Source organism: Polypterus senegalus, chromosome 16 (genome assembly GCF_016835505.1).
Source record: "Polypterus senegalus isolate Bchr_013 chromosome 16, ASM1683550v1, whole genome shotgun sequence".
NCBI classification, from domain to species: Eukaryota; Metazoa; Chordata; class Cladistia; order Polypteriformes; family Polypteridae; genus Polypterus; species Polypterus senegalus.
The window spans coordinates 4,216,008-4,238,833 of NC_053169.1; the positions used below are offsets into that span (position 1 = coordinate 4,216,008).

At 45.4% G+C, this 22,826-nt stretch overlaps 1 protein-coding gene across 5 annotated transcripts in view; it reads right to left on the reverse strand.

Moving 5' to 3' along the window:
* Positions 1-16,300: 16,300 nt before the first annotated feature.
* myom2b (myomesin 2b) overlaps positions 16,301-22,826 on the reverse strand; it is a 99,979-nt gene continuing 93,453 nt past the window's right edge. For all 5 annotated transcript variants that reach the window (XM_039738746.1, XM_039738749.1, XM_039738747.1 and 2 more), the window contains one exon: positions 16,301-17,036. In XM_039738746.1, the coding sequence (XP_039594680.1) occupies positions 16,665-17,036 (372 nt within the window). In that variant the 3' untranslated portion in view covers positions 16,301-16,664. The remainder of the gene's footprint in view (positions 17,037-22,826) is intronic.

Below are 22,826 nucleotides of genomic sequence, written 5' to 3' on the forward strand. Positions count from 1 at the left end.
CCGGCAGCAAGCGCTGGCGGAGTGACGCCTCATGGGTAATTTATGTAAATAGTTTGCGGGGAAATTATGGGTAATTTATAAAAAGCTTATTGTATGTCGGAATTTACGTATTGTCATTTGTGTTGTAAATAATGGTGTGTTTGTATTTAATTGGTTGGGTGGGTTTGGGTTATCGCCGTCCGGGGGTTATTTATTTTGTAAAAAGTACCAATTTATTGAAATGTGTCTTCGTGCTTGACCTTGGCAATGGCCGCGCAATAATGTTGAGCTTTTGTTTCTGACTATCTTCTGTAATAAAAAGATACAACAGGACAGAGCTGTTTATTTGCTAAGATGTTATCTAAGCAAACTACCGAGACACTCGGAGTCGTGCGGTGTATGGGGCACGAGTGTTCTCTTTCTTAAAGAGCTGGGTGCAGTTGCGTGCATGACGCTGGCAAGCCGCTAGCCGACAGCTTCGGAGAGGTGCACGGCAGAGTTCGGCTCGAAATCTTAAAAGACTCCTCCACGGGTCGCTACAATATGATATATTCACTGGCTGAAAATGACAGACATTACTAACGCGAGCCACGAAAGTGTTTATCAGTAGAGCTACTCAAAAAGACATTTGTAGTTAGAAACTCAAACGGGGCAGATATCGTCTTAATATTATTAATTGTGTACTCAGCAAAGTGGCACGCTATCTATCACACAGAGAGTTTAGGACGGCTCGTTTTGAACTCTCCAACTATCAGGAGCACCGCGGAGATTTGAAATAAAGCGCATACGTTTGTCGGCAATTTGTGGAACAAGTAATTAAGGAGATGAACACCCGTCCAAAGTGTCCAAGAATCCAGAAAACAATCCATGAGCCGATGGCGAGGCCAAGTCTCCACGAGCTGCAGGCCCTACAGTACCGGCACGGGGATGTTAGTTCAGCTCGGGTCGGCGAGCAGGCGGCTCGCACTTCACATGAACTCGGCTGGCGGAGTCGATGTCGGACTGTGAGGAATGAATTCACATTGAAGGACACATTGAACACTCACACCAAGACTTCAACGCTACGAATTTTGTTTTGTCTTGAGATAAAATATGGTGATTGTGTGCAGAGAGTTTGGTCTGGTCAAAGGAGGCAACCTTAGGGTTAGTGAACGCTTTTTGGACTTTTAAAAGATTATTTTAAAAAATGCATTAGGAGGCGGGGCCAGGAATGGGTTCGGTTATAAACGACGGAGCACAAGGCGTTGGCATCATTTGCAGAGTCTGACGGCAGTTACCTCGAAAAGACGTTGAGTTACAATGGCAGCGGACTTACCAGTTGGGTTGAAGTTTCTTGGAGAATTACCGGTGGCGTTATTTGCACTTGAGCTGGTAAGTCAACTAAACGGATGGCTTTGGCCGAAGAGGTTCTGTGCGCTTCCATTAATGTGGACGCAGGTGTCAAGTTATTTATTAGAAGTAACGGCCGGATTGCTAACATCTGCCTAAGGTGCCGTGGGCTGGAATTTATTAATTTGTGTGAAAAAATCTCCATTTTCTTTATAACCAAATTATTTATCAGAGTCGGTCTTTGGCTCAACTGCAGTTGGGTTCTCAGGCTGCTCAAGATGAAACTTGTTGTGTCCGTGGAAATAAATACACGTGCTAAAAAATAAAAACTGTAGGGAGCGCCAGCGCAGATTACGTAGAGTCCGTGCCAGCTCTGAAAACGCGTGGTTTGTGTATGTATGTGTGTTTATTTAAATTTAATAATCGTGTTTGAGGCAAATTCAGGAGTTTAACGAGAGTCGATCTCAGTGATATTATCTCGTATCCGTTGGCTCCTGTCGTCGGTGGCGGTGACGCACGTTGGACGTTTGCGTTTAGTGGTCCCCGGGGCTCCGGTATGCCTTGTGAAACTGAAAGCGAAGTCCAGGCTGCTGACGAGCTGATTGAGGCTTTCTTTGTTTTCGGGGTTTGTCATTCAAGGCTGAGGCTTAGAAGTGTAAAATGCCTAATGGAACAACGATTGTGCTCTTTGTTCAGGTGTTTGCATTTCGTCACCTGTTAATATGTGTATATATACAGTGGTGTGAAAAACTATTTGCCCCCTTCCTGATTTCTTATTCTTTTGCATGTTTGTCACACAAAATGTTTCTGATCATCAAACACATTTAACCATTAGTCAAATATAACACAAGTAAACACAAAATGCAGTTTTTAAATGATGGTTTTTATTATTTAGGGAGAAAAAAAAATCCAAACCTACATGGCCCTGTGTGAAAAAGTAATTGCCCCCTTGTTCAAAAATCACCTAACTGTGGTGTATCACAGCTGAGTTCAATTTCCTGATTACTGCCACACCTGTTTCAATCAAGAAATCACTTCAATAGGAGCTGCCTGACACAGAGAAGTCGACCAAAAGCACCTCAAAAGCTAGACATCATGCCAAGATCCAAAGAAATTCAGGAACAAATGAGAACAGAAGTCATTGAGATCTATCAGTCTGGTAAAGGTTATAAAGCCATTTCTAATGCTTTGGGACTCCAGCGAACCACAGTGAGAGCCATTATCCACAAATGGCAAAAACATGGAACAGTGGTGACCCTTCCCAGGAGTGGCCGGCCGACCAAAATGACCCCGAGAGCGCAGAGACGACTCATCCGAGAGGTCACAAAGACCCCAGGACAACGTCTAAAGAACTGCAGGCCTCACTTGCCTCAATTAAGGTCAGTGTTCACGACTCCACCATAAGAAAGAGACTGGGCAAAACGGCCTGCATGGCAGATTTCCAAGACGCAAACCACTGTTAAGCAAAAGAACATTAGGGCTCGTCTCAATTTTGCTAAGAAACATCTCAATGATTGCCAAGACTTTTGGGAAAATACCTTGTGGACTGATGAGACAAAAGTTGAACTTTTTGGAAGGCAAATGTCCCGTTACATCTGGCGTAAAAGGAACACAACATTTCAGAAAAAGAACATCATACCAACAGTAAAATATGGTGGTGGTAGTGTGATGGTCTGGGGTTGTTTTGCTGCTTCAGGACCTGGAAGGCTTGCTGTGATAGATGGAACCATGAATTCTACTGTCTACCAAAAAATCCTGAAGGAGAATGTCCGGCCATCTGTTCGTCAACTCAAGCTGAAGCGATCTTGGGTGCTGCAACAGGACAATGACCCAAAACACACCAGCAAATCCACCTCTGAATGGCTGAAGAAAACCAAAATGAAGACTTTGGAGTGGCCTAGTCAAAGTCCTGACCTGAATCCAATTGAGATGCTATGGCATGACCTTAAAAAGGCGCTTCATGCTAGAAAACCCTCAAATAAAGCTGAATTACAACAATTCTGCAAAGATGAGTGGGCCAAAATTCCTCCAGAGCGCTGTAAAAGACTCATTGCAAGTTATCGCAAATGCTTGATTGCAGTTATTGCTGCTAAGGGTGGCCCAACCAGTTATTAGGTTCAGGGGGCAATTACTTTTTCACACAGGGCCATGTAGGTTTGGATTTGTTTTTCTCCCTAAATAATAAAAACCATCATTTAAAAACTGCATTTTGTGTTTACTTGTGTTATATTTGACTAATGGTTAAATGTGTTTGATGATCAGAAACATTTTGTGTGACAAACATGCAAAAGAATAAGAAATCAGGAAGGGGGCAAATAGTTTTCACACCACTGTATATATATATATTTATGTACTGTATATATACCAGTGACGGCGAAGGTCGTAGGGATGAGAACGGCGCCCATATGCATGCGACGCTGCCGAGAGTTCATTCTGCAATAAAGTAAAATTTAAAAAGTGGAATAACCTTGAAGGTCAGTCATCACCCCAAAAGCATATAGTGGACGTCATATAGAATATGTGTACCAAATGTCAGGTAAATCTGACAAATGGTTTGAGAGCTACAGGTGATTTAAAATCCTGCACAGACAAACGAACAGCCACGCTAGCGTGTTATATATAAAGATGCAGATAGCGTGGCACTGAGCTGGTGCCTCCCCAGTAAGGAGACTGGGCTTGTCCGTGTTAGATGAATTGTCTCGTGCTGCGTGAGTTTGTTGGTCCTGTCATAGTCGGTCACCCAGTGCAGATGATTTTTTTTTCTTAGGCCCCTTGACCGCCTCATTTAGGCTCCAGCTGTGGATTCACAGGATGGATGGATTTGTAATACCGTAAGCTGTATTTACCGGTTTTTGATTTTTTTGGAGGTTCTCTATACCCCTGTTTCATTTTCTCTCACACTAGTTGATGTTCTTGTGTGCTGCTCATGCAGCGTTTATGTGGTTGAGCTTTCCACAGCTGTGACTTGTCACGTTTCTCGTCCCAGATTCAGCACAAGCTTGTCCGTTTCCATTCTGACTGTTGGGTGAAACGTGTAGTCACAGCTGACTTGTTACTGGGTGTGCAGAAAAGAAAGTCAAGATCAATAGCACTTTTTGTGGAAATAAACGGCCAAGTAAACGTACTAAATGAGTATCACTCCACTCTAAATGCAATTCGGCCAGGGTCCAAGTTTTGTTTCAAACAGCTGAGTGAGGTGACAGGTCAGCTTTGCGTTATAATTTAGACAGCTTTGTTTGTCCAACTTGTAGCTCGCAGGTACTCGAGTGTTCGTGTAGAGTTTCTGCTACTGCAACACAGATTTGCCGGCTGCTTTAGAGCAAGTTCAGGAGACTGCTATGTTGTGACATCACACACCAGTTCTTCTGTGTTTCCTTCAAGACACGATTATCTGAACAAAAGTTCACACACCTTTAGGCTCGAATTGCATTTTAATGAGGTGTTTAGGCCGCCCTGCACTGTAACGGGCACATTTGCCAACTGAGTCAGTGCCCATTTGATTCTTAGCAAGTCCTAACTTGTCTGTCTGGAGAGCCACCTGTGTGCCCCCTGTCAGATCTGGTCACAGATTCTGGTCCAGCCATTACAACACCTTCACCTTTGGGGCTTGATGAATAAGTTTCATGGCCATTTGACCTGCTGGACTTCTGACACCCCAATGGCAGCAGTTCACTTTACACAGCATATGCTAGCTTGACTGAGCAGACCATTTTGTCCTTAAGTTGTCCAAAGATCATCCACAGACTTAAAATTATGTGGATTGTGATTAACTACGGGTGGCACAGTGGTAGCACTGCTGCCTTGCAGTAAGGAGACCCGGGTTCGCTTCCCGGGTCATCCCTGCGTGGAGTTTGCAAGTTCTCCCCGTGTCTGTGTGGGTTTCCTCCCGCAGTCCAAAGACATGCTGGTTAGGTGAATTGGTGATTCTATGTTGTCCCTAGTGTGTACTTGGTGTGTGTGTCCTGCGGTGGGTTGGCGCCCTGCCCGGGATTTGCTCCAGCAGACCCCCGTGACCCTGTGTTCGGATTCAACGGGTTGGAAAATGGATGATTAACTACTAAAATTTGAACCCTGGTCCCAGGAGGCCAAGGTCAATGTTCTCAATGGGTCACTCACCATTTGAGCTCCTCAGCTGACACTCTGTGTCTCTTAATCTTTACCTGACCAGCCATGGAGGGCGACGGCTGCTCTGCATGTTACCACTGGGTGCCTGATGACTTCTGCAAGTGGAGATGGAATGAGGCTGGTCCGTTGTCTGCCTGAGGCAATAAAGGGGGCGCTGTGGAGACTGGCAAGGCCTGCTGTGTTGGTGTGAGAGGGGCTTAGTGTTCTTTCAGCCTTGCAGTGCTCAGGTTCTGTTAGTCAGGTTAAGGGGTCTTTGCCCCACACCCCAACAAATGGCTCTCCAGCTAGTGACAGGGTGTCTTCAGTCAGGTCTCCTCCTGTAGTTTTCTAACAGGTTGCTGTGGACATGATGGATTTGAGTATGGTGTCTGTGAGGTAGGGTCACTCCAGGAATGGGGGACTTGTGGAGTTGTCCTTTAATTCTCATTATTTGTCTTTTTTTTGGCAGGTTTTTGCTGGTCGCCTGTTTTTGCTGGCATACTTGCAAGAAGTTAAGACAGAGTGGTCACTAAAGATAACAATACTCTCTGCAGTTGCTGGCATTGTGAATCTTGGGCTCTTTGTGACCTCTTACTTCAAGATTGGAGGAAAGTACTGCTGGCGTTTTCTGGTAAGTCTGACTGGTGTGTGGCCGTCCTGCCATTATGGCCAGTTATGATGGGACTGTTGTTTACCTTAAAATGGGTGGACGCTGGTCAGTGTAACAAACCTGTAAATATGGGAGTCACTGCTGGGCTAGAGGAGGAGGAGGTCACTGACCTTTAGTACAGTTGGATGTCTTGCTCTTTTTTTCAGAATGTTGTGAGCCAACTGCTGCTGTTTACAGCGTGCGGCACCATATTTGCTATTTATATGCCTACATCAAATATCGGGACAAACGAGGATGCCAGTTATGCAGAGGTGAGTGAGCTCTTGGCCTCCATGTTGAGTGAATGTTTCAATAAAAATGTATGGACTGGTTCACGGTCCAGTTTCTGACTGTCCATTTTACCGGGCCTTGCCACAGCGTACACCAGCCTATGTTGTCGAGTTTCATAACTGGTGGTTCAGCTGAGTCCCAGTGGACTTGGTCAAGAATTAAGTGAAGAGGTTTGTTTTCTGATCCTGGCCTTTAACTGTAATTGGTGAGCGGCCAGCATGCCCCTAGTAGGTGTGCTGCTGCTGTTACTGGTGGAAATGGTGCCAGTCAGAGTTACCAGTGATGCTTTGAAGCTGCCCCCTATCTAAGGGGTGCCAAAGTTTCTGAACTCAGTGTTGTGCTGTCGGCGCAAGTCTTGGCCTACTGGTGAGGGTGTTGGACTGCAATCAACTAAGATGTGAATTCAGTGTCATGCTGACTGAAGTTTGTCTGAGCTTAAAGGCGCTATATAATGGGCTGACACCTCGGCAGGTGAGCCCCCTAGTGGCTACTGCTTAGTCAACATCCAGCAGTAAACAAATCATTTCCGCTCTCACTTGTTTTTCTCCTTTAGATGCTATGTGGTGGTCTCATGCTGCTGCATTTGGTGAATGCCCTCTTTTCGATTGTGCAGTGTGCATTTGGCAGGGAAAGGCAAATAGCCCAGGAGATGGAGGCACCATGAAGAGAGGTTCATGAAAAATAAAAGATTAATTTTTCTGTTTTTACAACTATTATAATTTGTTCTGTTTGTTTTTACATTGTTAATACTCAGTCTCTGAGTAATTTTTATCAACTTTAAACACATTTTTTAATTTGAGGGTACGCTGTTGTCATCCCGGGTATAGACCCGTGTGGTTGGCCCTTCTCAGTTGCCTTCTGGATGAGTTGCAAACTTGACAGTCATCACAGGGTGAGTGAAGAGGGCCAAGGAACATCTCCAGTACAAGTTACTGAAACAGCAGCAGGCTACATGTGCGAGAAAAGCGTTACTCGCCATCATTGTGCCCATGTGTGGGTGGGCGAGCGGGCAGCGCTAATGTACTAACTCTAATTTAGCAGTTTGGCCAGACGACTCGGTGACAGGGACAATCCATCCCAATAAATAACTGAAGAACCCCAGAATGTCTCCAGGCTGTCAGTCTAATCAGGTGTTTCACTGCTGCTGACGTGGCTTCACCAGAAACAAATGTAAAAGCTGTCTGTCCTGGATGTGGTGCAGTAAAAGCAGGTGAGTGGAGGCCACTATTTTCTACTAACCCGAAGCTGCCGTTGGTTCTTCTCGGCTCTTGAGTGACCTCGGTAGTGTAGAAGTCCTCGATACGCAGATTGTGGGCCGTATGCCAATTCCCTGAATGACACAAGGGTGAACATCCAATGCTAAGCGTCACCAACAACTTCTCTTCACTTCTACACCTGCCTTCACTAATTGCTCCTTTTTTTCTAATAATCAGTAAACTTTATTAATACTTACTCTAACGTGAGCGACTGCTTACATTGCTCCCTAATAAAGAAATGTCCTCATTTCTATAACATTTTCAAGAAATAACAATGAATTCAATCACAATATAATTCAGCTGCTATCAGAATTCACCTAAGCAGTATTTAAATATTAATCACAGGCAAAAGGACGATTTGTAAATTAAATGAGAAAGGTTAGGGTTCTAATAAAATGAAAATGTCACCAAGCAATACTTCAACATATAACAGTGCGTGATAAAATGAGAGAGCACTGAGCTCTAATCAATACAACCTGGCAGAGCACAAAGTCTTTAAATCTTACAGGTGCGTTCCTCTGACGTGGAGGCCCTAACCCTAACGAGAAGAGAAGAAGGTGATGATCCTGGGTTACCTCAACTTGCTTCATTCCTGGGAGGTCTGGGCATTGGTTCTGCTCTGGCTTGTAACTGTAAGATCAGGCCGTCGTGGCTGTGATTGAAGGTGCAGCTGGTGGCTCAAGACTTGGAATAAGACCTGCTGAGTCTGGTGGAGGTGACACAGAGTCTTGGCTTCAGTCGATTGTAATGGATGACCTTATGGTTTAGTCTGGGGTTTTGACAGGTCATGGAGTGTAAAGCTGACAGGAGGATTATTTTCAGATGATCGTAGAGGTGCAAAGAAGGGCCAGTCTAACATGGGGCTCATTTGCTTTAATGATGTGCTGGGTTATCCATCAGTTCAAGATCTCCGGTTCTTTACATGGTGATTGTAGTACAGGTGCTGCTGTTGCTCTTTATTTCTAAATGTAGTTGCAGATCTGTTGGCATTTGTCGGTCGTGCCTTCAGTGAGGCTGCATACGCTTCAGGGGTGCCAGCTGTTGCTGAATAGCTGATTTCATTATTAAGTGCGTTAAATGCAATTTGTGGGCCAAAAAGAAAGGCGTGAAACCTGTGCTGGCATGGGCTGCTGTGTTACATGCCAGTGTCACTTGTGGTAAGTCAAACAGATATCTGGCCAGTCCTTCTCTTAAGGTGTCATCATAACGTTCTACTGCTCCATTGCACTGTGCATGATATGGAGAAGTGTGAAGCTTGTGAAGTGACGAGAAGTTGCAAAGCTCTTTTATGAGGTCCGACGAGTTAAATTTGCCAGTATTCTGCATTATGGTCAAAGTACTAAATATTCAGGAACCAGATGGCCTGTCCAGTGTGTCATCAACCCTGGGAAGCAGGTGAGTGTCTTTAACAGTAACTGCACTAAGGTGTTTATAATAAATATAAAATCTGTGGGTACCATCCTGTTTCCTAACTAATTCGACTGGAGCAGACCATGGACTGTGAGTCTCTTCATTAAAATTAAGTTCCAGAAGCTTCTCCATTTCCTGCTTCAACAGAGCCTGCATTGCAGGGGAAACTCCACATGGACATAATTTGATTGGCTTAGCATCACCAGTATGTATCCTGTGGGTGGTCTGGTTTGTTCTACCACAGCTGACATTTAGTCCTCAATACCAGCTTCTAGCAGTTTCCCTCTGAAGTGTATCGTCTGGTGTGGAAAAATGTCCTCGCCCTGTGGAAGGTGTGTGATGGCTGTCTGAAGAGTGTCTGTCTCTGGTAGTGTGACACAATGGGTGACGAGTCTATTGTGTCAGTAGAGGTATCCTGGGGATGGGGACGGAGCTCTGTCGACATAACTGGAGATAGAGGAGTGTGTTGCAGCATGTGCTCCACACTCACCTGAGCTTCGAGTGATGACCAGTGCAGCAGGTAAGATCTGTCATTCCACAGGTATGAGATGTGCTCCTTATTCCTTTACTTTACGTTTAAGGTCAGTAAACTGCTGTGGCCAGTTTCTCACCAGTACAGTGATTAATAGACTGCGGTAAGTCACGTAAGTCAGTCCGGGGATCATTAAGAGCAGCAACTCAGTCAGTTACAGGATCAGCAGCAGGGCCGTCTGCTTTGACTTGTGTGACAGTCACCGGCGTGACATTTGAGGGTCCAGCTATGCTGAGAGCCAGCCGAGCACGCTCACACTGCCTTCCTACTTTACGAGGCTGAGGTCGGCTACATATTCACAGCTCCTTATTCAATTCCAGCCAGCTACTTCTGACAATTTGTGCCAACTTTGTCAAGCTTTTCTTGTCCTAATGTGGGTACCTGAGTCAAAAGGACTGGCAATGTTGGCACAGTACTATATCTAATAAATGGGATTTATTGTGATGTTAAGACTTAAGTGCAGCATTTGACTCCATTGACCGTTCGATTTTACTGCACAGGCTAGAAAATGATGTTGGGCTTACAGGCAGTGACTGAGCTCGCCTGGTTTAGTTCTTATTTATCAAATCGATTCCAATACGTACAGAAATGTGCTGACGGGACTCCATCATTATACACAGAAGTTCAATATGGTGTCCCGCAGGGCTCAGTACTCGGACCTTCACTGTTTTCACTTCACAGGCTTCCACTGGGATCTCTCATTAGGAAACATCATGTTAATTTTCACTCGTATGCCGATGACGCCCAGTTATACCTTTCTGTTAGATCAAATGAAGTTTCTCCGATGTTGTCTTTAATTAGTGGTGTTAGTGAACGACTTGTCTTTAAACACCGATAAGACAGAGATGTTAATTGTTGGAGGGAGTGACGCTGGTCACAACGATATTCTGTCATCATTTAACTCAGTTGGAATCCCCATTCATTTTACTGAATCAGCCCGAAATCTCAGAGTTCTCTTTGACTCTAGCAGGTCATTTAATGCGCATATTACAAAGTTGTCCAAATCAGATTTCTTCTTCTATCTTAAAAATGTTGGGAAATTAAAGTGCTTTCTAAATAAACAGAATTGTGAGAAATGAAAATACAAATACATAACTCCAGTCCACACGTCTTTACACTGGCTTCCGGTTAAGTTTAGGGCCGATTTCAGCATATAAAGCCTTAAATGGCTTACTTGTCTGAACTTATCATGGCTTACAAACCTGAGCTCACATTAAGATCTCAAGATGTCGGTCTGCTTAGGATCCCAAGGGTTAATAAAATAACAACTTTTAGTTACAGGGCTCCTAAACTGTGGACTTGTCTGCCTGCTACTATAAGAGATGCCCCTTCGGTCTCCGCTTTCAAATCTCACTACTTCAGTTCAGCACACCCTGACTAGAGCTGCTGATTTACTGTGCAGACTGTCATTACTAAAATATAAGTAACACGATAGTTTGAATTTGTTACTAACCCTCACCTATTCTGTTCCTCAAATGTGCCATTTGGTGCCACGGCCCACCTGCCAAGTTGTTTTGCCTGCCTAAGATAAAGTCGTCTCTGATGGAGGATCATAGGAATCGTCAGGTAGAGGGGTCCTGTCATTGGATTGGCTGGCCCAGATGTGGAATGGCCAATTTGGAGAGGCAGCTTGATGGCTGAGGTCTCCAAGACTCTAAACAAATCCAAATCATATTATGGGATATCATCTACCGTTAAATTCTGTTACGTACTTGTAATGTTTTTATTTTTATACTGTATTGAGGATTTGTTCTGTTCTGTGTATTGTATTGTATTGACCCCTCTTTCTTTTTGACACCCACTGCACGCCCAGCCTACCTGGAATGGGGTCTCTCTTTCAACTGCCTTTCCTGAGGGTTTTCTTGTCTTCTTAGAGAGTCGAGGCTGGTGGGCTGTCAAGAGGCAGGGCCTGTTGAAGCTCATTGCGGCACTTCTTGTGTAATTTTGGGCTCTACAACAAGAAATTGTATCGTATTGTATATTTGAATGGCATTGTAAAGGATTTAAAAGTGTTGGGCTGCCCCAGTTGTCACACTTTTCTAAAAGGATAGATGGGATTTTATAAAAATGCAGTGACTTAACTCAAATACTGTATTCTACATTTTTTCACAAACAGCACATTAATTGTTGGCTGACATTTTCATGATTTACAAACATTTTACTATTTCAACACAAGGCTGAGTCTCAATACTTTAGCAAAGCCAGCTTTATTCAGCTTGAAACAGGAACAGCACGGTTTATTTATTGCACCCTCGTATACACAGACACAACAATCAGACAGAGTCATGGCCGGGTTAGTGGCCAAGTAATATTGTCCCCTGCATTTTTAATGTTCCTTGCATCACCCATCGACGGCAGGTAATTACAGCACGACCACGATCGGCTCAGATTGGCTTTTGCGGCGGTTCCACAGGCAACTGATAGGCTGCCTTCCACAGACGGGGCGGTCGTGCTTTGGGTTGCTGTGTCCTAAAAGAGCTTAGAAACCTTCCAATATATCAACACAAATATGTTATATGATGTATAAACACAGAGTTCTAGTTTGTCTCTGACAGGAAAATTAATGGAAGGAATTATTAAGGATAAGATTGAGCAACACCTGGCAAGGCCAGGACAGGAGTATCAGCGTGGGGTCAGTAGAGGGAGGTCGTGTTTTACTAAAAGGCTGGAATTCCATGACGAGGCAACAAAAGGATACGATCAAAGTGGAGCAGCTGATATTATTGATGTGGACTTTCAGAAAGTATTTGATGAGGTGCCACATGAGAGGTGGGCATCAAGTTAAAAGAAGTGGCAGTTCAGGGTGATGTTTTTAGATGGGTGCAGAATTGGCTCAGACACAGGAAGCAGAGGGTGATGGTGTGAGGAACCTGATCAGAACTGGCCGATGTTAAGAGTGGTGACCAGCAGGGGGCAGTGCTGGGGAAGCTGCTGCTATTTTTAATATCTATAAATGATTTAGATAGGAATATAAAGGTAAAAGCTGGTGAAGTTTGCAGATGATACCAAGATAGGTGGATTAGCAGATAATTTGGAATCCGTTATATCATCACAGAGGGACAGGCTTGGGCAGATTTATGGCAGAAGAAATTTAATGTCAGTAAATGTAAAGAATTTCACATAGGAAGTAAAAATGTGAGGTTTGAATACGCAATGGGCGGTCGGAAAATCGAGAGTCCACCTTATGAGAAGGATTTGGGAGTCGTAGTGGACTCTGAGCTATCAACTTCCAGACAGTGTGCAGAAGCCATTAAGAAGGCTAACAGACTGTCTGGTTATATAGCGCCTTGATGTGTGGAGTACAAGTCACAGGAGGTGACGCTCATCTTTATAACACACTGCTGAGGCCTCATCTGGGGTCCCGGGTGCAGTTTTGGTCTCCAGGCTAGAAAAAGGACATAACAGCACAAGAGAAGTTCCAGAGAAGAGCGACTAGGCTGAGTACGGGCTACAGGGGATGAGTTATGAGAGAAGATTAAAAGAGCTGAGCCTTTATAGTTTAAGCAAAAGAAGATTAAGAGGTGACCTGACTGAAGTGTTTAAAATGATGAAGTGAATTAGTCCAGTGGATTGATTTTAAAATGAGTTCATCAAGAACACGGGGACACACTTGGAAACTTGTGAAGGGTAAATTTCGCACAAACATTAGGAAGCTTTTCTTTACACAAAGAACGATAGACACTTGGAATAAGCGACCAACTAGTGTGGTAGACAGTAAGACGTTAGGGACTTTCAAAACTCAACTTGATGTTTTCTTGGAGGAAACAAGTGGACAGGACTGGCGAGCTTTGTTTGGCTGAATGGCCTGTCCTCGTCTCGAGTGTTCGAATGTTCTTGTATGTCACAGAAATGTCTCCATATCTTTACAGTTGTGAATGTAAAAGGCTCTAAACTCTCGTCCTTTTGTTGTTCATCGTCACCGTCTTTGTTGTCTTCTAACTTTGTAACTGTGCCCATAGCATCTTTATGCTCCACATCTAGTACTGAAAACTAGGGGGTTGGTGGCAGGACTGGCACGCCAGCCACTGTAAAAACACAGTAGACAAGACTCCTTTCTGCTCTCCACGGGAGTAGCTCTGCTGCAGCCACCCATAGGAGGTCTGCTCACATTATGAAAGTGATGGGGAAAGCCCTCAGGAGCCCCATCTCCAGAAGAGTCAAAACTGCCAGAGAGCCAATGGGAATCGGAACTGATGTGGCGCTGAGGTGTCGCCCGCTGCACGACAGTTCTTGGGTCTAAATTTGAGATGGTCCAAGTGGAACTTCTTGTCTCTCCAGCATGACGATCATCTTCCTTTGCTGTTAGAGGACCTGTGTAAACTCCGCATTTCAGTGGCGGCACTTTCTGAAGTGTGTAGACCAGGGACTGGCCAGATCTCTGTAGGTGGGTACACCTTTTATTGGTCTGGTCGGTCTGATGGCTGTCATAATCTGGGAGTAGCTGTGGCAGATCGGCTCCTTCCGATGGTGTCTGATGTCACTCCTTTCAATGAGCGTATTATTAGACTCAGATTAAGGATCTATCTGGGTGCCTGGTCTGTTGTCTCACTGTCTGCACCGACTATGGTGAATGTGAGGGAGACATTTTATTCACAACTTCACTCGGTGGTTGATGGTTGCCCATGAGGTGACACTCCTCCGGTTATGGGTAACTTCAATATGACCACAGGCACTGACAGGGCTGGCTATGAGGATTGTGTCAGTCCCCATGAGTCTGGTGACCATGGTGAAAGTGGCTCCATGTTCCTTGACTTTGCAATAGGACAGGGGCTGTGGTTTGCTGGACCCTGGTTCCAGTACCCTGAGCTGAATCACTGGACTTGGTACTCCAATAGGGTGGTGCGATGAAGGAGATTGATCACATCCTGGTGGGCACATCAGGTCTGAAGATCCAGCTTAGGTCCAGTAGGCTATCACCTACTAGGAGAATGAGGCTGGGCTTGGCCAGTTTGTGCATGCAGTTTGTGTAAGGAACTTACAGACTTGAGTGTGACTGCCAATCTTATTCTTCACATGATGTAGGAGGACCCTCATGACAAGACCCTGAAGGTTGCTGAGGGCTGTGTTGGTGTTACTGGTGTTCCCAGAAGGAGGTGTTTCATCTCATAGGGCACTCTGGATATCATCAAGAGGAGTTGCAGCGCATGGCTTGATGGCACTTCTGGTCTGTACCGGGAACTGTGAAGGACATCTGTGAGGGCTCTCAGGGCGTTTGTTAGAGGAATCCATGAGCAAGTGACACGCCATCTGTGATCCAGCGACCCACATCCTGCTTACAGGGGAATTGAAGCATTACGTATATCTGAATCTGTTCTTCAGTGAGTCACAGCCAGGATAGTTGGTGGAACGGTCCTTACGGATGACACTGCAGTTGTGACCTGCTGGGCTGGCTACTTTGACCAGCTGCTTAAAGCTGATCCCCTGCTAGGACGTTGGATATTTCTGGGTCCACGGTTCTTGAAGCTGATCCTCCAATGACCTGTGAACCCCCCAGTCTCACTGCAATCACCCTTCCCTTTCCAGATAAGGACATCAGGTCCTGTTTTCCAGTCAGTTTGGATGATGCTAGTCTCCCAAATGGAAGTAAAGATTGCTTGCAATGCCAGGAGGACAGCTTGACCACCAGCCTGGAGAAGTTCACCCTGGATACCACAGATCCCTGCAGCCTTCCCTACCCTCAGCTGGATCACCACCTGTACCATCTCAGAGACTTGAAAACATGACCTGAAGACTGTTGACTTCAGTGTGAACTCATGAGAAGAGACAGCAGGAGGTTGCTAAGCCTGGAGACATCACCATTGCCAAAGAGAAGACAACCCAAATATGGTCAGACAGCAGTGAGAGGAGGAAAGCTGAGGTAGGAACCACCAGCCTTCAAGTGTAGCTGATGTGCCATCACAGAATGAAGAGGAGGTATTGGCTTGTTCAGCCACAGCCGATTCTGCTCCATACCCAAATGAGCCTCAGCTGGGTGAATTCATTGTCTACTTAGACAGACAGAGCCATCATGATAAAAGTCTTGTGATGACTTACCTGAACAAGCCACCAAGGAGCTATCCTTCCATGAGAGGTTGCAGGTTTATTTCTGACACCATAATATAAATGGTGCCCTACCACTGCCCGTTGTCAGACACACAAGGACACCTCTAAAATAATGAAACATGGCGGCCGTTGACCGTCGACCCGTCACCCGCTCTTCTACTTCTCTCCCTGATCCTTTGGTCTGCACACTCCTCTTTGTCATCATCTAAACCACTCTGTCTTTTGGAGCCTGTCATCCCTGTGCCCTCGCTGTCCCCCTGGGGTCTACCTGAAGTCTTCCTTCTCACTCCCACAAGTCAAGTTACGGTATGAAGCTGCCCGTCTAATTTTGATGAGACATTACGTAATTAAGAGCACGTCTTTCTTTATTTCCTTAAACCTATAACATTTTGGAGCGGCAGGACATTGGTGTCACTGACGATGATCCATTTAGCGCAGTATCAATGTTCTCCCGAGTTTATTACGCTTCACATCTGGAGGATATGAAATTGTTAGGCACGTCTTGTGTTGAAGCTGTCATGTGCCACCGATTTTTGGTCTCCTTGGTCTCATTATAATTAGATGGTACAGATGCCAAAGGAAGATGAAGGTGGAGGTGGTTTGGAACAGTGTGGGCCACCAAGTCTCATCTTCTGCTATTGAGCGGACTCATGCCAAAGATGGAGCTCCAGAATTCAAGATGGGAACAAAACATGCAGAGACAAGAAGAGTGATCTCTAGACTTTATTAGCACCAAGCAAAAAGGAAACGGGACAAACAACCTGTTTAATGGAGTCATCCATGACTTAAGCAGGTGGCAACACAGGATTTTCTACAAAGCGGCAAACACCTTAAGACTCGCTTCTCTACTAAAGTGCGGCATTCAAACTTTGGCAGCTTCGCCTTGTGCCATATCTCAGCAGGATGCACTATGAACTAACGCGGCCGTATGGCGGACACCAGTGGTTCGCTTTTTCATTACACATAATAAAGACATGGCGGGGCACAATTTTCTTAAAGGATCATTAGACTTTTCATGGATGTCTCTCCAGAAAATGACATCCAGTTAAATCGACTTTGCTCTCATCGTTGCTTATCTCCTGCCAGCTCTGCCCATCCTCGGGGGTTCAGGCTGCTTGGCAGCGGTCTTAGCAGCCGGGGCTGGGGCCGGGGCTGGAGCTGGAGTAGGCTTGGGCATCTGGCCCAGTTTCGGAGGGGGCATTTCTTCTCCGTACTTGTACACACTTACAGTGACGTCCACCGTCTCCCCACCATATTTGTTCCTGACATTGATGCCATATTTTCCAGAATCTTCTGTTGACACTCCCTTAATGGTAAGGCTGGCGTATTTGCCCTGTTCCAGAGACACGACAAAGTGATCGTTCAACTCAATCTCCTTGTCATTCTTGTACCAGACGACTTCAGGCGCGGGGTCTCCACACACAGTGCAGGTCAGACTGAGGGTCTGGAAAAAAATTAAAATGGGTAAGCATACGGATCAATCATTGTGTAAATTACTGACACCAAACGTTTACAGTGTCGCCACAAACTCTCAGGGTCCGCAGTGTTGTGGAATGACCCACTCAAACCTTAGAAGTTCCTTAGGGGACATTTCAGAATCCTCAATCTCCAGAACCAGACAAGGAAAAAAGTGAAAGTTTATTCAAATCGCAATACAAGTGACATCGGCGTGAAGACACCTTCAAAGGTAACGTGTCTCGTATGCGGACTTGGAGCAGTTTACTGGATTTCATTTGAAACTGATACATTTGGCATTTTTGCCCTTCAGTCTTCACCCGATAACCTATTATGTCAAAGTGGACAGTTGTCATCATCTTTATGAAAACTCAAAACCTAGAATTATTGAGACTCTTTGCTGTGGGACCACAAACTGAGCTTGGGTACCTCCTATTTGCTTTAACTGTCCCTGAGATGTTCCTAGAACTTGACTGGAGGCCACTTGTGGCAAACTGAATTGACAGGACATCATTCAGAAAGGCACACATGGACCTCTGTAGAGAAGGACTGTCAGGAGAAAAACCAAACCATAGAGTCCAAGGGACATTCTGAAGACCTCTGTGATCAGTTTGTGATGAAGGCAAGGGGAGCAAACCATTTGTACAGCCTGGAGTGTTTCCAGGTGCACAGTGGCCTGTGAAATAGAAAAGATTGAAACCACTAGGACTTGTTCTAGAGTCAGCTGTCGGGCCAAACAGAGTAACCAGGCAAGACAGGCCTTGGTCAGGGAGTTGACCAAACCCAATGGTCACTCTTATCAAGCTTCAGAGGTCCTCTGCTGAGATGGAACAACCTGTCGGAAAGATGGCCATCTCAGGAGCACTCAATCAGTCAGGAAGACCAGCTTGATGGAAGCCATGCTTGAGTAAAAGGCATTGGAGTTTAAAGGACTCTGAGAGAATGAGGAAAAAGATTCTGTGGTCTGATGAGACTAAAATTGAACTCTCGGATTCCAGTGAAGACCAGAAACTGCGCATCACCTGCCCAACACCACCCATACACTGAAGCATGAGGGTGGCAGTGTCACGCTATGAGGGCAGGGAGACTGGTCAGAAGGGAGCGAAGGACAAACGCAGCCAAATGCAGAGAGGCTTCAGAGTGCAGGCCACCTCGGACTGGAGTGACAGATCCACTGGACTAATTCCCTTCATAATTTGAAAGACTTCAATCGTGTCACCTCTCGATCTCCTTTTTGCTTAAACAGTAAAGGCTCAGCTCTTGTAATGTCCCCTCACAACTCATCCTCTGCAGCCCTGGACTCAGCCTTGTTGCTCTTCTCCCAACCTTTATTAAGCCACAAATAAAGTAATAAGATCCTTTTGCAGCAAGAGAGGAATACGTATGCATTTCTTTCTGCATTATTAGTGGGTGGCACTGGTGACTGATTGGTCCCCTCGTTGAGAGGCGCCCTCCTCAGACGGTGTTTTGTGTTCACGAGATGCCGGCCATCGTACGACTCCAAGTGTACTGAAATAAATAAGATGTTTGTATCCTTTGACCCGTTGGTTTCAGCCTTTCAGTTTAGGAAGACGAGTCTCCACTATTTAGCCCGCCAGGCTCTTGTAATTTGCATTCCCAGGACATGCTGTGGTTCACCTTGACACTAAGAATTATGGGTGGTGATTTGGACTGTGTGGACTGGCACTATAAAAGCATGATAAGATATAAAAAGAAAAAAAAAGCTTCTGTTTCCCTCAACCCACCTGACAGGCAGACCCGACCATCCAGTCTGTCATTTTATTAAATCTTACTGGTACTTCCTCCCACAAATTAGTTAGTTTAATAAGCAACTCGCAGCGCTTCAGGGGGCATGTGCAGCTCTGCCCAGTGAATTTCCTGCCCTGCACCACATGCGGCCCAGCATGTTCAAGCTGCATTCTGAACTGAATGAAGGAGGTTTGTGAATTTTTATTTCATCGTGCTGTAGTGTGTCATACATGGCAGTCACAGGAGTGCCTCATGGGTGACGCGTTGGCAAAAACACAGCAGAGGAAGAACGAGTGTGAAGCCCTGCCATCATGCACTGCCATTTCAATTAAAATGGAGGAATGAAACCCTAGAAGGTGACTGGCATCACTTCTGGCATTAACAGCACCAGCTCCACCACAGCCAGCTCCCATGATGCTTACACCGCCGAGGTCACCGCTCATTACCAGACCTGCTTTTGGAGAGGACAGACCACCACCTCAAAAACTCAGGAAATAGGAACCATGACTTCATATGTGGCTTTTGGAATTGTGTCCTGTCACCTTAAATGTAGTTTTGTTCCTTATTCTCTGTGGGTGGAGCTGCAATAGGCGGGCCACCCTGACATCACCACCCCCGAGCCCTCCCTCTGGCTATTTATGTCCACTGAGAAGGCTCAGGATTTGGGAATCATGTGTTTGTTGGAGTGTTTTTGTAAGTGTCGCTGTTTCTTACAGGACTTTCAGTATATTTTTAAGGGGCGGCACAGTGGCGCAGTGGGTAGTGCTGCTGAATCACAGTTAGGAGACCCGGGTTCACTTCCTGGGTCATCCCTGCATGGAGTTTGCATGTTCTCCCCATGTCTGCGTGGGTTTCCTCCCACAGTCCAAAGACATGCAGGTCAGGTGGATTGGGGATTCTAAATTGTCCCTTGTGTGGGTGTGTGTGCCCTGTGGTGGGCTGGCACCCTGCCCAGGGTTTGTTTTCTGCCTTGCGGCCTGTGTTGGCTGAGATTGGCTCCAGCAGACCCCCGTGACCCAGTAGTTAGGATGTAGCGGATTGGATAAATGGATGGAATGGATTCTAATATCTCAATATCATACTTGGACATGTTTACTGTGGGACTGCTTGTTATGTAATTCCTTTGTGCTTCTTTTTGCTCTTTTAGGCCTTTCTTTATATTTTGCTATTTTTGTTATTACATCTGTCATTTATAAAGTTTTTTTGTTTGCTCTTTTTACCACAAGCTAAGGGTTTATGGTCATCCCTCCTCTTGCGGGGCTTTTGTTACATATTGGTGATATTCATTTGCTGTTTTGCCAGCTCTCTTATTTTTGGGCCAGTTGCCACTGAAGCCAGCAGGTAACTTTAGGGTCTTGGCTGAGTTAAGGTGAGGCTCTTAGAAGATCTTGGCCTTCTTGAGTAGCAGTTTTTGGAGGCCTCACACCTATTCTGGCTCAGTGGAGAACTCCATATCGTGACACTGGTACTAAAAAGCCCTGTCACCAGTCTGTGAGAGACATTCATATCAGAATTTCATTCCACATCTGACAATAAACTTGAACTTGATTTTAAAAAGTGAACTCAATGGAAGCGAAATGAAGTGGGCTGCCAGCTGCTCCCAGAATTTAACATTAACAATCGGCACTAAGGAGAGTCGGAGAAGCAAACTACGACATTCCTATTGGAATTTCAAGAGAGACACCCGAATCCTTCAGAGATCACAAGATGAAGTATTCGATGTAAATGAGGGCCTCCTTTGGGTGGAAATGGCCTGAGGGAGCCCAAACGTTTGTCATTTAAAAAGACCCCTTGGTGTCACTTTTGAGTCCATTTTTTTTAAATAAATCATGGATGTGTTTTGACTTTTTTTGAAAAAGTAGGACTAGACAAGAAAGTTAGAGTGTAATTAAAGTGTGAACTGGAAATGTACACCTGTGCCACGGAGCAATACGCCACACACAAACATCTGGGGAAATTAAGGAGGTGCGCATCACCGGCCAAAAAATTCTTACAATCCTCCCCGGAGTTGACAGAAGCCAGCAACTGTCACATTCGGTTTAATTCAGCCAGCCTGCCGACGGAGCTTGGAGGAGCGAGCCTGACGGGACTCAAAAGGCACAGTGCAGTGTGTCCTGCATAATCTGCATTCCTAAAGCCAACGCCTGACCTTCCGAGGCACATGCATGGAAATGCAGCATCTGGAGAAGGGAGCGAGAGGAAAATGAAAAGTCCTTTGGTACTCGCAGGGCTGCCGGGTTGGTGAGGCGTGTGTTCCAATTTGTCGTAATTGCGAGGGTTAGCAGTTGCTTGCTTGCTTGTCGCAGATGAATACACCAGGCAATTAATAATTTATGGAGTTTTTCAAATGTCTTTTAATAACCGCATCTAACATAGAAAGAGGGACCCCGCAATTCAGCTAATGAACACAATAATCTGTTTGAGGATATTAAAAATCTGTAGACGTGCACTGCGTCTGAAAACGGGTTGTTCTGTTTAGGAGTTGGGCATCTGAATTGTAATACTGACTCGAAACTGTGGCTGACGGGGATATTCATGTGAATGCTGAGGCGCCGTACACGGGGCATAGAAATGGTTGAGTGGTCGACAGCTCCTTTGTCGCGTTTTGTTTAATTCTTTTCTGTTATATTTAAGTCAATTCAATTTATTTTTGTGTAAAGCCCTTTACTGAGCGTAGGCACAGAGCGCTGTAACAAGTTCACCGCTAAAATGCGATTACAAACTTTACAATCAGGCAGGAAAACGAGGTTTGAAACTAATTAACATAGACAGTGCCCAGCACTGCCTGTCCATTAATTGATTATTGAATTGAGATGGCCAGTTGACAACAGAAGAGCGGAAAACAAAAACTCAGTCAACCTCTTGGGGGCCAAGAGTAGGCAAAGTCAGAAACACGCAGTGCTGGCGACCCAGTAGAGTTCATGCCAGGCTCTCTAACGTGATGAAAGACTCTGTTGTATATATAGCGCCTTTAGAAAGCAGCCACCGTCACGTTTTGTGTTGTTGCAGCTTTGTCTGAAAATCATTTCAGTTCATTAACTCTCCTCATGAAGCCAACACTTCAGTACCCCCAAAAAACAGGAGTTTAGGAATTTTCGCTAATTTATTAAAAACAAAAACTGACCTAACCCACTGGCACACCTCAGCCCCTTTGGCAGCCACTCTAGCCCCGAGTCTCCATGGGTCTGACGTGACAAGCTTCACACGCATGGAGTAGGGAATTGTCTGCCATTCTTCTCTGAAGATCTCCTGAAGATCAGCCATGTTGGATGTAGACCCATAGGTGGACAGCTGTTCTCAGGTCTCTCTTGAAACATTCAAGTCTGGGCTCTGGCTGGGCCACTCGAGGACATTCCCAGAGTTGTCCCTAAGCCACTCTTGTGCTGTCTTTACTTTACTTTGTCCTGATGAAAAGTGATCCTTTAGCCAAACCAGGGGTCAAGATAGCTCTGAGCAGGTCCTCATGAGGACTCTCTCTGTACTTTTCTCTTTCTAACTTTCCCTCAAACCTAACTAGTCTCCCTGTCCTTCCTGATGAAGATCAACCCCACAGCACAATGAAGTCATTACTATGCTTCACCGCCTGGCGCTGCCCCATTTCCTCCAGATGGGACACTTAGAACTGAGGCCAAACAGTTTAATCTTGGTTTCATCAGGCTAAAGAGTCTTATTTGTAAGATTTTTTTTTGTAAATTCCAGGTGCGCCCTCGTGTGTCTTTTACTGAGGAGACGCTTCTGTCTGGCCACTCTGCCAAGTTCAGACTGATGGAGTGTCGCAGTGATAGTAGACCATCCAGACGTTTCTGCAATCTCCACACCGGTTCTCTGGAGCTCAGCTATAGTGACCATCACGTTTTCTCCCCAGTCGTTCCAGTAAAAGTCAGAGTTGTTCCAAACTCTTTCCATTTAAGAATTATGGAGGCCACTGCGCTCTTGAAAACGTGATGGTGGATGACCTGTTCTGTAGAGCAGATGGTGTGGCTACACCTGAGCCAAATTTTAAGTGTCATAGCAAAGGCTCTGAACACTC